At 42.3% G+C, this 15,599-nt stretch overlaps 2 protein-coding genes and 1 non-coding gene across 4 annotated transcripts; all 3 read left to right on the top strand.

The window, feature by feature from the left end:
- The first annotated feature begins 2,746 nt into the window (after positions 1-2,746).
- On the top strand, positions 2,747-2,818 carry trnag-ucc (transfer RNA glycine (anticodon UCC)). The gene has a single exon. It is a non-coding gene; the product is annotated as a tRNA-Gly (tRNA).
- An 868-nt stretch (positions 2,819-3,686) lies between these two features.
- pgp (phosphoglycolate phosphatase) lies at positions 3,687-7,234 on the top strand. Its single transcript, XM_022222946.2, has 2 exons — positions 3,687-4,567; positions 6,163-7,234. The coding sequence occupies exons 1-2, from the start codon at positions 3,973-3,975 to the stop codon at positions 6,486-6,488; spliced, it is 921 nt and encodes a 306-aa protein (XP_022078638.1). The 5' UTR covers positions 3,687-3,972; the 3' UTR covers positions 6,489-7,234.
- A 474-nt stretch (positions 7,235-7,708) lies between these two features.
- bricd5 (BRICHOS domain containing 5) lies at positions 7,709-15,547 on the top strand. 2 transcript variants are annotated; one of them, XM_022222950.2, is made up of 6 exons: positions 7,709-7,885; positions 8,131-8,268; positions 8,354-8,503; positions 8,935-9,042; positions 10,255-10,399; positions 15,017-15,547. In XM_022222950.2, the coding sequence occupies exons 1-6, from the start codon at positions 7,832-7,834 to the stop codon at positions 15,109-15,111; spliced, it is 690 nt and encodes a 229-aa protein (XP_022078642.1). In that variant the 5' UTR covers positions 7,709-7,831; the 3' UTR covers positions 15,112-15,547. The 2 variants fall into 2 exon arrangements, with proteins under 2 accessions (XP_022078642.1, XP_022078641.1); XM_022222949.2 differs by having other exon boundaries at positions 7,711-7,885; positions 10,252-10,399.
- The last annotated feature ends 52 nt before the right edge of the window (positions 15,548-15,599 follow it).

The following is a 15,599-nucleotide window of genomic DNA, read 5'->3' as shown; positions in this document are numbered from 1 at the left end:
GTACCTACACACGTGGACAAAATTGTTGGTACCCCTCAGTTAAAGAAGGAAAAACCCACAATTCTCACTGAAATCACTTGAAACTCACAAAAGTAACAATAAATAAAAATTTATTGAAAATTAAATAATCAAAAACAGCCATTACTTTTGAATTGTTGATTAACATAATTATTTAAAAAAACAAACTAATGAAACAGGCCTGGACAAAAATGATGGTACCTCTATAAAAGATTGAAAACTATTTGACCAGAGTGACATGATTAACTCAGGTGTGTCATTTAATTGACATCACAGGTGTTTCCAAACTCATAATCAGTCAGTCTGCCTATTTAAAGGGAGACAAGTAGTCACCCTGCTGTTTGGTGAAAAGGTGTGTACCACACTGAACATGGACAACAGAAAGCGAAGGAGAGAATTGTCCCAGGACATCCGAAAAAAAATGATAGACAAACATCTTAAAGGTAAAGGCTATAAGACCATCTCTAAACAGCTTGAAGTTCCTGTGACAACAGTGGCTCATATTATTCAGAAGTTCAAGACCCACGGGACAGTAGCCAACCTCCCTGGACGTGGCCGCAAGAGGAAAATTGATGACAAATTGAAGAGACGGATCGTTCGAATTGTATCCAAAGAGCCCAGAGCAACCTCCAAAGAAATTAAAGGTGAACTCCAAGGCCAAGGTACATCAGTGTCAGATCGCACCATTCGTCGTTGTTTGAGCCAAAGTGGACTTCATGGGAGACGACCGAGGAGGACACCACTGCTGAAAAAAACTCATAAAAAAGCCAGACTGGAATTTGCAAAAATGCATGTTGACAAGCCACAAAGCTTCTGGGAGAATGTCCTTTGGACAGATGAGACCAAACTGGAGCTTTTTGGTAAGGCACATCAACTCTATGTTCATAGACTCAAAAACCAAGCATACGAAGAAAAGAACACTGTCCCTACGGTGAAACATGGAGGAGGCTCAGTAATGTTTTGGGGCTGCTTTGCTGCATCTGGCACAGGGTGTCTTGAAAGTGTGCAAGGTACGATGAAATCTGAAGACTATCAAGGCATTCTGGAGAGAAATGTGCTGCCTAGTGTCAGAAAGCTTGGTCTCAGTCGCAGGTCATGGGTCTTCCAACAGGACAACGATCCAAAACACACAGCCAAAAACACCCAAGAATGGCTGAGAGAAAAGCGTTGGACTATTCTAAAGTGGCCTTCTATGAGCCCAGATCTGAATCCCATTGAACATATGTGGAAGGAGCTGAAACATGCCATTTGGAGAAGACACCCATCAAACCTGAGACAACTGGAGCTGTTTGCTCATGAGGAGTGGGCCAAAATACCTGTTGACAGCTGCAGAACGCTCATTGACAAATACAGAAATCGTTTAATTGCAGTGATTGCCTCAAAAGGTTGTGCAACAAAATATTAAGTTATGGGTACCATCATTTTTGTCCAGCCCTATTTCATTAGTTTGTTTTTTTTAAATAATTATGTTAATCAACAATTCAAAAGTGATGGCTGATTTTGATTATTTAATTTTCAATAAATTTTTATTTATTGTTACTTTTGTGAGTTTCAAGTGATTTCAGTGAGAATTGTGGGTTTTTCCTTCTTTAACTGAGGGGTACCAACAATTTTGTCCACGTGTGTATGATTTAGAAAAGAAAAGATGTCCTGTACAGTTTTGTAAGCTGCACCGTTGTATGTGTTGTGTTTGTTTTGTATTTCATGGAAGGTTGTGGAAGGGTAATTTTGCTTATTTGTGTTTTCTTCTTCTTTTTTATTATCTTTGAATGTATTTTGTGTGGATTGTTTGAATATGTTTACTTAGTCGTGTGAGCCATCCAGCAAGGCTATCTTTAGTTGATAAGAGGCAGGAAATATAAGATTTTCTTCAGCCTGCTCCTTTTCGAGCAGGGGTGTGTATGGCATAACGTCTGTATGACTGGTCATCTGATGATCATAAAATGTGTATTTCTGTGCTACACATCCTTGACGAAATAAATAAATTTGAATTGAATTGAATAATATTAACGCTGAACTCATTTGGTAATTTGGTAACACTAGTTAATGGAAAACATTGCTTAGTTAAGCTATTATTTTTTCACATTTTTAAGATGGCAAATGTCACTGAGTACAATATCCCCCTAGTAAAAGTCACATTTCTCTTTTAAAAACTGTTACAAATGTTACAAAATACACACAAAAACCCGACACAATTACAGTAACTTAAAGTCATGTAGATCCCCGAAATCAATTTCAGTCATACTCAGAGTTAAAATCAACAGATTACATGCTGCAGACTGGCATTCATACAGTAAGAAGCGGGGCCTTTTCAGCGCTATCAAAAAGGGTGAAACAGCGCCTCCCCAAATCTCCATAGTGGCCAAAAAATATATTACATTCGTACTGTAAGGAACTACAATAGAGAATGAATGGGAAAAGTTAAGAAAGTTAAGCTTAACTATACGCGGTCGATTCCCGGCCAACGCAAAATGTTTTTTTTGTTGTTTTTTTTTTGTGGAAAGATCTGATAGGATCAACTGAGTGTATCTGTGAGACAAAGTCTTAGACAGTATAAGAGTAGTATTCAGTCTATGGACGAAACACTAAAAAGCTATGACAAATGTGGAATTAGGGGAATAATAAAGCGACGTGAAAGACAATAGAACTTCAGAAAAGAAAATAGAACGTTAGAAAATACGTATGCTTGGCCCGAGTTTGAACCTATCGCATCTCCCGTAGTTTTCATGCGTTGGTGGTATAGTGGTGAGCATAGCTGCCTTCCAAGCAGTTGACCCGGGTTCGATTCCCGGCCAACGCAAAATGTATTTTTTTTTGTGGAAAGATCTGATAGAATCAACTGAGTGTATCTGTGAGACAAAGTCAAGAGTCGTATTGAATCTATGGACGAAACACTAAAAAGCTATGAAAAATGTGGAATTAGGGGAATAATAAAGCGACGTGAAAGACAATAAAATTTTAGGCAAGAAAATGGAAAATTAGAAGCAAAATCATCTGCAAAAGATCAGAAATAAAGCATAAAAAGATAAAGCATTAGAAAGACAATAACACTTTAGAAAACAGAAAAGATTAGAAAATACAGCATGTTGACAAAAATAAACATGAGAAAAGTCAGCAAAACATTTAAAAACACATTAGAAAAGGCAGTAAACCCTTATGAAATATATTTTTAGAAACATTAAATGTAGTCACAATAACTCTTTAAAAAGTTAATAAAGCATACGAAAAGGAATTAAACATTTAAAAAAGCAACGATTTTTTTTTTTGAAAACGACAATATAACATTCGAAAAGGCAATGTGTTAAAAAGAGAGACTAAAACTTTAGCAAAGGCATTATTATATATTATACAAAGGTCTGTCTGTACAGGTGGGTTTTGAAAAGCTTTTTAAACTGGGGCACTGGTTGACTCAGCTGTTCTGACAGTCGCGGGAGCCTATTATATTCAGCCTATAGTTCCACAGTGTTGGGCTGAAACAGTAAAAAGATTATCCTTTATGTTTTAATGCTGGTCTGTAGAGTTTTTAACAGAAACTTTCGACTGTAAAAAAATATATTTAGAAAATGGAACATATTTTTCTCATTTAGGAGTCAAGCTGCAGAATAAGAAAAGCGAGCTTTTGATCAGGAGTGACTAAAGTTTGACAGGAGAGCGCCGGACCTCTTTCAGTGTGACACCTGCCTCTTTAAGCCGGTGCGGAAGTAGCTGCAACTGTGGAAGGTCGGTCGGCTGGTTCTCCGCTGAATTTTAACTCCACATTTTTAAAACCAGAACCGGTTGTTACAAGTAACTGGAGCTCAGCTGAGTGTTTCATTTTCCACCGCTGCCCCGCGTTAACCGTAGCATTCGTGACTTTACTCTGTGGGTAAAGTAACGTCCAGGACCGATACGTACCGCCCGGTTTGGTGTTCGTTTTCAGTGTGACAGTGTTTAACGGCTCCGTCCACCGTCCTCATGTCCGGCTCGAAGTGCACACGGCTCAGCGGTGCTCTGGTCAAGCAGCTGCTGGACTCCGTGGACAGCATCCTGTTCGACTGCGACGGGGTGATCTGGCGGGGGGACCAGGCCATCCCCGGAGCCCCGCAGGTCATCAACCTGCTCAAGGAGAGCGGCAAGAAGGTCTTCTTCGTCACCAACAACAGCACCAAGACCAGGAAGATGTACGCCGAGAAGATGACCACGCTGGGCTTCAACGTGACGGAGGAAGAGGTGTTCGGCACCGCGTACTGCTCCGCCATGTACCTGAAGACGGTCTGCAAAGTGGACGGGAAAGTATACCTGATAGGAAGCAACGCCATGAGGCAGGAGCTGGAGGCGGTGGGCATCCAGCAGACCGGGGTGGGACCAGACCTTATCTCCGGGAAGCAGGCCGACTGGGCCAGCGTGCCCCTGGACCCCGAGGTGAAGGCGGTGGTGGTGGGTTTCGATGAACACTTCAGCTACATGAAGCTGAACCGGGCCCTGCAGTACCTGACCCAGCAGGGCTGTCTGTTCGTGGGGACCAACAGGGACACCAGGCTGCCTCTGGAGGGAGGGAAGGCTGTGCCAGGTAGAGATCCACACCTCACATAAGCAGATTAACACTCCCTGCAGACTTACTTTCACTCAAGGCCACAGTTCCAGTACATTGTATTTAAAAGATTTTCACACCCAAAACGTCTGTTAAAGACTCTCTAGCGGGTTTGACAGTGCCTGTATAGTAGTTTTGGTCTTAGATCTGGACCTGGACTTATGTTTTCTACATACAAAAAATCAACGAAATCTCTCCCTTTTTGCATTTTCACACCGAGAATGAAACTTTCATGAATCAGAGACTATGTTTTTAACAGTGTGTAGTGTTCACAGAACAGTCTAATCCATGTTTGACCAGTCCATATGTAGTGGATTTAGATTTGACCTTAGTCTAATGTGGTCTACATGGAACAAAAATAGTGAAATTCTTTTTGTTGTTGTTGCATTTCGCAAATCGAATAAAGCTTTCAGAAATCCGAACCCAGTTTTATAGACTCTTTACCCTCCCTGACATAATCTAGTACATGTATGACCAGTCTCTGTGTAGTGGTTTTAGATCTGGACCTAGTCTGATGTGGTCATAACAGCAATAAAGTCTCCCCCCTTTTTGCATTTTCACAAATAGAAGATTGCTTTCAAAAATCAGAATCAGTCTTTTTAAACACTCTGTTGCCTTTGCAGCACAATCTAGTCCAGTTCTGACCAGTCCATGCATAGTTGTTTTAGATCTGGACCTGGTCTAATGTGGTCTACATGCTACAAAAGCAGAGTTTTTGCATTTTCATAAATAGAAAAAAGGTTTTACAAATTTGTAAAATATGTTTTGAAGACTTTTAAGGTGCTGTGGCATAATCTAGTCCTGATCTGACCAGTGTCTATGTAGTGGTTTTAGACCTAGACCTGGACCTGGTCTGATGTGGTCTATATGCAGCAAAACCAGTGAAATCTCCTTTTTTTTTGTTTTCACAAGTAGAATAAAGGTTTTACAAATTTAGAAATCATGTTTTAAAGTGTCTGGTTTAACCTAGTCCATACATACATCCAGTGGTTCACATTCAGACCTGGTCTAATTTGGTCTACATGCAACAAAAGCAGGTAAGTCTCCTTTTTCACACACAGAATGAAGTTTTCACAAATCAGAGACTGTTTCTATAATGTAGCCTCTGGAGGGGGACAGATTAGACTTGTCAAGATGTAGTGGTTTAGATTTGGACCTGACCTAATATGGTCTACATTCAATAAAAGAAGTTAAATCTCCATTTATTAGCTTCCTTAAAAGTGGAAGAAAAACTGAGCATAAGTCTCTCCTAACTTTTCCTCGAACTATCAAATCAGAAGCTGCATATCGGAATAGTTGAAATGAGAATGGAGACAGGTTTGTCATGCTCTCATATCATGTTCTTGTATTTGTCTGCTTCCTTAAAAGCAGTTGTCCAGGAAATACAGACTTAGATTTTCAAAGGTGTGGTAATAGGAATGTAAAGTGTTGGTTCCATCCTCTTTCCTGTCTTTTGTGCAACCCTAACGGTGCTTCTGAAACGTACATTTTTTTAAAGACAAAAAAAGTGATGTAAAGTTGCTCTAATCTAAGTGATAAAGATCTAAACAGTCACCTCCCGCTCTGCCCCTCAGGTACAGGCTGCCTGCTGCAGTGCGTAGAGACAGCAGCCCAGTGTCAGGCCCAGACGGTGGGCAAACCCAACCACTTCATGTTCGACTGCGTGGCCTCCCAGTTCGGCGTGGAGCGCGACCGCTGCCTGATGGTCGGGGACCGTCTGGACACGGACATCATGCTGGGCTCCAACTGCGGCCTGAAGACTCTCCTCACCCTGACGGGGGTCAACAGCGTGGCTGACGCTGAAGCCCACCAGAAGAGCGGCTGTGTGGAGAGGCAGGGGATGGTGCCGGATTATTACGTGGAGAGCATCGCAGACCTCCTTCCAGCTCTGCAGGGATGAGACTGAGACATGTTGCTAAATGATGTAACAGATTCGTCTAACCGCTTACACACCGATGTCCACTGTCTTTTAAAAAGGAATATTTTTTTATTTTATCAAGATTAATATAAAATCATCTCTATAACAGTCTCCAGCAGTTATCTGCTGTGTGACAAAGGCAACAAAGATTCTAGAGACACTCTTCAGATTTTATTGTCTTTTACTAAAACAGCTATTTTTAACATAATTTAAACAGAAAAATAACCGAAGAACAACAAGCTTCAGTATTGTTTTAACGTACTTAAGTGTTAAAGAGGGGGGGAGCTAAATATATGTTCCTTTTGTAAGGAGAGTTATGTACTCAATAAGCCTTTATTCTGTCTGTGATGCAATCTCCACTTAAGCAACTCCAAGTCACACTCAAAAAGGGAAATGAGCACACACTGTCAACAGTTTGGTAATACACGCTCAGGTTTACGTCTGTTTCAGTGTCTATAAATAACATGCAGACAAGATGAGTAAGAGACACTCAACTGGTCAAACTTGAGCTTCTTTAATGTTCTTTAATGTATGTGAAGACCTCAACAGAATGCACTGATGCCTGCATTGAGATTCAGAGGATGGTGCAATGATACCCAGCGCTGTCATGTACTTTGTTTTATGTGTGCAATGCTAATTATTCTAGCTGAAACAGAATGACATTAATGTATGGACGTAGCAACACTATCTCTTCTGAGGCCACAATAAAACAAACCATTTCCACTGAATCTGCCTCACCTCTCTGTGGCTTTAAGTTTAAACTGAGGCTCCCTCTAAGTCCCGTCTGTGCTTTAAAGTCACCTTGGTCTGTCATCGTCGGCTGGACGCAGCAGCAGTCAGAATATCACCTCTCACCTGATGAGAGAGACTCTCCGAGCTGCGCCTGCCTCACCTCTTTGTCCATTGTCTGCAGCGGGGGAGTGCAGCCAATTCCTCTCGTGTAAGAGTATGTTGGAGTGAGTGAGGGAGGAGAAGGAGGGGGGGGGGGGGGGGGCAGCGGCAATGGAAAGATGGATCACGTTAAAGAGGATTATTAGGCCATAATAGGCAGAGAAGACATGAAACGAGGAAATTGCAGGAAGAAAGAAGTTGAAAAATTGAGTTTGGCACGATTGAGAGTTTTGTGTGACTGTTTTGGGAGGGAAATGGTGCGACCAGAGGGGGGTGGGGGTGGGGGGGTGGAGGAAGGGGTGGAGGTCTGCGGTGACAAAAGAGAAGCTGGCCAGGTGAGTCGAGTCTCAGTCAGCGCTGGTCATGACCACAGCTCCATGCCGATAGCTGCGAGAAGGGAGCAGACCGAGTGAGGAGCCGTCAAGGGACACAGGATGGTGAGGTGCTGGAAGCGTTCGGAGAACCGGCTGGAGGAAGCACAGTGTTCGGTGAGCAACGGCAGGGGAGATGTAAACATCAGCTGGTAAAGGGGTCAAAGCAGGTAGCCGATTTGGTTTTTGCTGTCATCCAAACACTTTTCCTGCAATATAAGCAGCAAAGAGTGGATGGATCCTGAGAGTTCCCTCACCCAGCCACATGCATCTGAGTGGTTGTCATAAATTTTATGCTAAAATGTCAGTTTCTGATTAAATAACTTGTTGCTGGTTCTTGTTGTGTTCAAACATGTTTTCAGGATGGGGGCCCTGATGTGTCCCCCCAGTCCCACTTCCCACACAAGGCCTTCTGGCTCAGCCTCTCAGCCTCTCTCCTCCTGGTCGTCATCGCCCTCGGTTTGTCGGGGCACCTCGGGGTGTCTCAGCCCCTCTCTTCCGTACGTCTCACACCTGCTTCATTCGCCATGACTGCTTCTTGCTATCCCGGTTGTTGGTTTTGACCCAACTCCTCTGCGTCCGTAGTCTTTACAGATTGTGAGAATCACAGTTCCAGATCAGACCGGCGTTCTGATCAACCAGTCAGCCGTTGTGGACCAGAAGAATGACCTGGTGACCTTCTCGGTGACCTCGCCAGCAAATCAGACATCCACTGTGCTATTTGATATAAAGCATGTAAGTAATTTGGGTGAGATTTTGTGTGTTTTGTCTTAGATGATACAAGCTACATAGCCAGGGGCGGAGCCAAAGGAGGTCCAAGGGGGCCAAATCAGACTAAAATCTGGCCACCCCACATAACTAAATACTCATACAACTGTACTTTTATCCTAATTGTAAAGGCATTTAAACTGAAATATCAACCATTTAAAAAAAGGAAATTTGGATTTGAGGGTCATACAGAAACCTTATAATAAATAATAAGTGACCAATGGGGCAAAAAATCTCAAGGCATCAGTGTTACTCAGTGTGGGTATTGATTCCATCCTCTAAAACAAGTCTGGTCCTGTCACCAGCATGTCCAACATTTCTGACAGTGATTGATGGAATCATTTTAAAAAGTTTCCTAGGCTCTGATGGATAGGATGTCTGTTGTTGTTGAGTTGCAGGGTTTGATATGCTACAAACCCGTGGACCAGGACAGCTGCTTCCTCCGAGAGATGGAGCAGTCTGACTACGACAACGTCAACTCCCTCCTCCATGAGCCAACACGCAAGGTAAGGACGTTTCGGCACGTCAGAACCCAGCACTCGTGTTATATAATAGGGCTTCCCTCACCAGATCAAAGCGTACTCTGGCTTATAAGGAATAAGAAGGTTGCCCTTTTAGCTCTGCCAGGTGTTTCTAAAGTCACAGTCTCGCTAATGTGTGAACTGGCATTTCTGACTCATGGCTTTATCCCTGCGCCACTGAGCCAGGACCTGCTGGGTTTCAGAAGTTTTGCATGACTTCCCGACCGTGCCACACAAAGAGAGGGGTGAAGCATACAGGGCCCTGAAGAGCCTCATAGTCTGCCTCTCTCGCCTCCACGGCTGAATTCCTCAGCACATCTGATCCCTTCGGCCCCCTCGGCGTGCCCGGGATCTTTTTACAGGAGGCTACGGCAGTGAGCCCGAGCCCTGAACCGGGCACAATGGCCACTCTGTGCAAGAGCTTTTTAGCTTTTAAGACGTCTCTTTTGGATTAAAAAACAGGTTGGTGCATTAGAAAGGGCCCGTGTGTGTCTGCTTGTTGGCTAATACCTGGATCTCTACTGTTGACGCCAGTTCTGAATTGAGCCCTCAGATATGATTTGTGTGGGATTATCTGATTCTTAATTATGAGAGTTAGGAGAATAGCCCTGGCTGTGGTTAAATGGAGACCAGAAATGAGATGTGGGAGCTTGCAGGTAAACTGAGAGGGACTTCTGTTTGTCTCCCTTACCATCTTTCTGCACAATACCCCATTTCCATGCATCAAAAGCTACAGTTTAGTCTCTGATCCCGTCTCGTGGTGTCACATATCTCATACAGCTCCTCAGTATTTAAACCTAGCTGTTATGGAGGGACAGTAGTTGTGGTTTGTGTCTGTGTTGAAGCACAAAGGTCTTCTTGGTCTTTTACAGGAGAGGAAAACTGGTTGTTACTTGACCCACTCAAGCACAACAGGGTTTTAAGTGGTTCACTATCAGAGCCAATCAGAGGTGTAAGTGGTGCAATTACACACAGCCTTTGTGACGAATAAGAGCGCAAATGCGCAGCCATGTTGACCTCATCAGTGAAGATTTCAGGCTAATAGCAGATTGAGTTTCAGTTTTCTTTTCTCCCCTTTATGAGCTGAATATGATTCCACACACTTTTTCAGTAAAACTCCAGCTCAGAACTTCTGTTCCTTTCTGCAGAAGATAAAGCTCTTTGTGGATACAGATACTGTGATTCTGTCCTCAGCAGTTCCAGCTGTCTGGGAATGAAACCCGGAGGCAGACGGAGTTCCTGGGAGTGCTGGCAGCCAGTCAGGTGAACGTGTCGTCGCTGGAGGAGCCTCTGCAGGCTTTATGTCAGGACAGGTCCGTCCACTGGACCAGGAGGGCTGAAGGTGAGAGGACTGCTATGGTATAAATCATACATATCATGTGAAAGAAAAACTTTAAGATTTGGAGAAAAAAAAAATCTGCCTTTGTTTATTTCCCATGTCAAGTTCAACACAGAAAATAAAGGTAGCATTTTGCTAACTGTCAACAAAAACAAACAATTGGTTTATTACAACTTTTTGTGTATCCAAAGTTTGATAGCGCGCCAATGGTATCCAAAAATATATGACTCAGTAAGACAATGTTACCCTGGCTGATGTTTCCTCATTACAATGAACATGGGCGTTGTAGCTGATTTTGAGTTAATCCCAAACACACTATCCTGCTGCCTGACGTAGTCACATAAATAAAACAAGAAAAGCACTCAGAGAGTGTGGTACTCTGCCAAGGCTGCTCAGTCGTATCATTTCCGATGGCTCAAAGCTCGAAAAAAACTTGTGGAAAACATGACACTATAGAATGTGGCCATTTAATACAGATGCACCCACAAACAAAATGACCTTGCGGTGAGCTCAGGTGCGTGGTATGCATGTGAACGTTATGCATGGATACTCAATTACATGACCTAAATGTGTGGCGGGAATTTATGGGACTCGGAAACACCCCCACAGTTTAATCAATTGTTCCTTTTATCATTTCCAATGGATGAGTCCTGATAAGTCCACAACGGTGGATTTGTAGTAGAATCGCAGTCATGTGATCGTCAGCAGGCAGCTGACATAGCGTTCACTTGTAGTCATTGCTACAGTGATGCCGTGTCGCTATCTCGCAATGATACAGAAAACTTTAACAAATCCATGGATCCAGACTATAAGCCACATCACTGCCAAAATCTAATCACTTGGTCCTTGTATCATTTCTGACCTTTCCTGAAAATGACATCCAAATTCAATATTCTGTTTTTAAGTAATTTTGCAAACAGACAGATGTACGCCGATTGTCACATGACTCTTACGGTCCTTGGTGGAGTAATAAATATTCATTTACAAAATGAGTATTAATGTGCAACTGAAAATAGTCCCAACAAGTGTACAATTTACCCATCGGAGTAACTTTTGCTAAAAACCACAACCTTTTTTTAAAGAACCCCAATGTTGAATATTACGGTTTATATATTTGTTTTTTTATCTCGTTAGCATGTTCATATGGTGTTGTTTTTTAAATGCGCGAAGACACTTTCAGAGCAAAACAAGCTGTCAGGGCCATGGCGTATTTTCACTTTGAAGCTGTGGTGTACCAACACACACACACAAATTCAGACTTCTGGGGGTTTAGATGTATAAAAACTCAGGAACCAATCCTGTAATCTTGCAGGGTGTGGTTTTCCATATCATTATCAAGTTCAGAATAGGTTTAGGTTAGAAAACGTATGGCAGAATTACTGTGATATTACAACTTACCATTGTGTAGTGCTCAGAGTAGGGGAGCTGGTGTGCTTGAGCTGCCATGAATCGGTAGGAGTGAGAAAGACAAAGGTGGGTGGATCTGCACATTCTCAAAGAAGCAAAACTGTAAGGTTAGATCTAAACCATTTTAGGGGAGGGAAGGGATTATTTCCAAGTAGGGCTGGGCGATATGGCCCAAAAATAAAATCTTGATTTTTTTAGTCATCTTGGACGATGCCGATTTTAATCGATTTTTGTTGTTTCTTTGCGGTCTGTTTGCTATGGCTAGTGCTAGCCATGCTGCACTCCCGTAGCTGCAAGCACTCTTCCCATTCTTTAGGATGCCTCTGCCGGAGGTGCTGAAAGAGGTTAGTTGTGCCGCTACGCTTCGTTTTCACAGTACTTTTGCAAACCTTGCACATGACTGTAGTTTGCTCCGTGTCAGTCTTGTCAAAGCCGAACCACTTCCATATAATCGATGTAACTTGAGGCCCTTTTCTCGCGACCAACTCTTCGTCTGCTGTTCTGTCCGCCATGACGGGGGTGTGAGTGTTTTGGCGGAATGAAATGAGAGGCGGAAGCAAATGCCAGTGCACAAGTCGTGAAAGGCAGAAGAACAATCTGTATTGTTATATATTTAAGCTCCTCGATTTTACGATTTGGCAAATTTTCAAATCGTCAGGTTTTAAATAGGCGAATTAATCGAATTAATTCGATTTATCGCCCAGCCCTATTTCCAAGTACGAAATTCTAACTGTGTAGCCTTGACGCAGTTTTAAGGGTTCAAGTCCCAAGAAGGATTTCTTCAATCCCCTTTGACTTGTTTTTGCAGATTTACACCAACAGGAGAAATGAACAGGCTCAGGGAATTCAGGTTCTGACTTTTCTCAGGATTTGACCACAATCTGAAAAAAATATACAAGAATACCAAATTTATACTTCAGATCCTAGTATCACCATAACTTAAGGAAAGCATGTACACTGACAGTCATTAAAAACTTTGAGACCATATTTTTCAACATAATTTTTATTTTGAAGCCCTAAACTGGTAGCCTAGCCATGCTACACCCATGTTTCTGACGGCACAAGGGTCTAGGGAAGCTCGACAGGGAGGGAGGCGGGCTAAAAGGTTGTCTATCAAATCCCTCTGCAGCAATTGGGTAGGTATACAACCAATCAACGCAACAAATAGGCTGACGTAGTTCCGAGAGCACCGGCGGATTGTGGCTAAGTCCCATTAGCTTCCCAACCAGCGGAGCCGCAGAGCCAACTGGTATATTAAGGATTTGCCATATCCCGTCGGCATAAGTCCAAATACGTCTTTCTTCTCAATGAAACACTTAAGTGCCATCCTTTGTTTATCTTTCAATTTGAATTTTAGCTTCAAATCTTTAAGGGCTGTGGCCAAAGCCGAGTCGAAAGATAACTGTTTATTGTGCGCCGGTTGTTTGTCAGAATCGTCACGCCTCTGTCGTCACTTCGTTACGCCCGCCTTCTGACTGTACACTTCATGGTGATTGGTCCGGCCAGTTTTAGGAGAATCCAGCCTCGAGCCTTATGGAGGGTAACTAGACCCTCCCTGGCAGAGAATTAAATTTGTTGCCGTTGGGTTGTCTAGCGCGGCTAGGCTACGAAACTGGATTTTCTTCATATGAATCACTTGTTTAGCATATTGGCATACAGAAACAAAAATCTAAAGTTTCAAGAATGATTTCAAAATAAAGAATTTCACAAAAGAAAACAGCACCTGTCAAACACAAAGTCACAACAGTCAATACCGAGTATGGCCTCCATTTGCTTCCATGCAGGCAGCAATCCGTCGGCGCATGCTTTGGACCAGGCTTCTGATTGTGGGTTGGGAACAGCCCATACGCCTGGCTACATCAATGTAGCTCAAACCGGCCTCCACCATACCCAGTGCCCGGAGACTTTGTTCATGTGATAGACGCGGCATGATGCTGTTCACTGGACTAACAATGGTGGCCTTTTTTCGAAACCCATTCTCAAATTGTGCAGATACTCACTGAGTGTATTTGGTTCACTTTTGCAAAGTGACCAACCCATGTGCAATGAATCATGACAAAATGACAACTCATCATTATCTCAACTACCAGGGCACTAGATCATCAGTAAATCCACAATGAATAATTACAACCCCCCTACAAGTAGAATTCTGCGTACATTTCTGCCTCAAAGTTGCTATTGACTGTCAGTATACAATTCTATCTTCGTCCGTGACTTCTAAAATGGTCTCACAAAAAACGTAGTTTTTCCTGACTGTAGAGAACCAAGGAATCCCTTACTCAGCCAACTAAAATTTGGTTTCTTTATGACATATTCTGACCAATATTTCCTTTATCAAATTTGGTCGATAAAGTGTCAGAAAATTATCCATATTAATTTCCAACACAGCTGGATATTATATCATTAAATTATTTGTGTTATCTGTCAATCTAAAACCCAAAGATATTCTATTAAAAAGACTAATATTCACATCATATTCCCACAAGTGAACCTTGAATCAGGCAATGCCTAGTTTTAAAAAAGATGCCGATTTATGTTCTGTCAAGTAACTGATTAAATGACTGATTGTTTCAGCTATAAAAAGAAACATCACTTGAAGAGTCTATAAAAGTCATTGCACACTACGTGAGTTTTCACACTGCGCGGGAAAAATCTTAGTTATGGTGATACAAGATATGATTTCAGTTAAATCGTTACATTTTGGTGCCGAAGTGCATGTTCTTTCAAATGTTAGTAATGTATGCATGGTCATATTTGTCCCAAGCCTTCATTAGTCAGGGTCACCCGAGTCTGTAGACGTGTTTAAATTAGTCCTGTAGCAGCTCCGTAATGAAGCCATGCGTCAGCCTGAAACCCAACTCTAATCTATTACGTACTGTGACCTTTCCCATGCAGTAAAAGATCAGCTGAAACCCATTGTGTGCTTCACTGTATACTCATTTAACAGCCAACATGTGGAGCTGCTGACAGTTTGACCATTCAGAACGACTAATGTAAATATCACACACTCAAATGTGAAAACAGTGGAGAAAAATGTACCATTAATATGTGAAAAGGACCCATTTTTGTGGCTAATTCAATCCCTTTATTCATTTTAAAATAATATATAATGTCTGATAACTTTCTTCCGGTTCTTTCATGGTGATCCACAGTGAATCTGTATCCTCTCTGCATGTTATTTATAAGTCACTGTGCTCTCTCTCTATGTCTTAGGTCCAGGTAAACAGAGGCTGGTCTACTTCTGCATCGACATCTGCTTTCCCAGCAACATCTGCGTGTCCGTGTGCTTCTACTACCTGCCAGAGTGACTCTGTATTCTGTTTCCTCCCAGCAAAAGATCAGGGAAACAAAGTTGTCTTTTTTTTTTTTTTTTTTGCTTGCTCTACAAGAAAAAAAAAAAAAAGCAGAACAAAAGCAAGCTTTGACCGTTTCCTTTGTGCCATACAGTCGCCAGTAAACCAGTTGAAGCAGCCAACCCTTCCAGTCCATTTCCATCCTTCCGAGAGAGAAGAGATGGAGACAGGCTGTCATGGTTATCGTCAAATCCCCATCGTCACTCCCTTCATGTATAATACCCTCTCTGGTGGCACACTTCAGAGATTACAGAAGAAAGGTCCCCTTTTCTTGTACATGCCTCTAATTGCATTCCCTGTAACCCACTGCTGCAGAGTAATTATGTATAACCGTTTCTGTTGCAATGTGAGTGGTTTTGATATGTCCAATAAAAGACACATTCTGTGGGTATTTGTGGAAAAAAAATTAATTAGTTTGAAAAAAGGAAGACTTTTTGGTAAAA

The sequence above is a fragment of the Acanthochromis polyacanthus genome, chromosome 19, assembly GCF_021347895.1.
Source record: "Acanthochromis polyacanthus isolate Apoly-LR-REF ecotype Palm Island chromosome 19, KAUST_Apoly_ChrSc, whole genome shotgun sequence".
Taxonomy (NCBI): domain Eukaryota; kingdom Metazoa; phylum Chordata; class Actinopteri; family Pomacentridae; genus Acanthochromis; species Acanthochromis polyacanthus.
Note: the sequence above shows the minus strand (reverse complement) of the source record. Positions and strands in the feature narration are given on the sequence as shown.

Excerpts from the sequence above, each read along its gene's own strand:
- bricd5 (XM_022222949.2), top strand. The coding sequence starts at position 7,832 with ATGGTGAGGTGCTGGAAGCGTTCGGAGAACCGGCTGGAGGAAGCACAG. Across the intron at positions 8,269-8,353 it reads TGTCTCAGCCCCTCTCTTCC|TCTTTACAGATTGTGAGAAT; the intron begins GTACGTCTCACA and ends CTGCGTCCGTAG. Across the intron at positions 9,043-10,251 it reads TCCATGAGCCAACACGCAAG|CAGTTCCAGCTGTCTGGGAA; the intron begins GTAAGGACGTTT and ends TTCTGTCCTCAG.
- pgp (XM_022222946.2), top strand. The coding sequence starts at position 3,973 with ATGTCCGGCTCGAAGTGCACACGGCTCAGCGGTGCTCTGGTCAAGCAG. Across the intron at positions 4,568-6,162 it reads GGGAGGGAAGGCTGTGCCAG|GTACAGGCTGCCTGCTGCAG; the intron begins GTAGAGATCCAC and ends TCTGCCCCTCAG.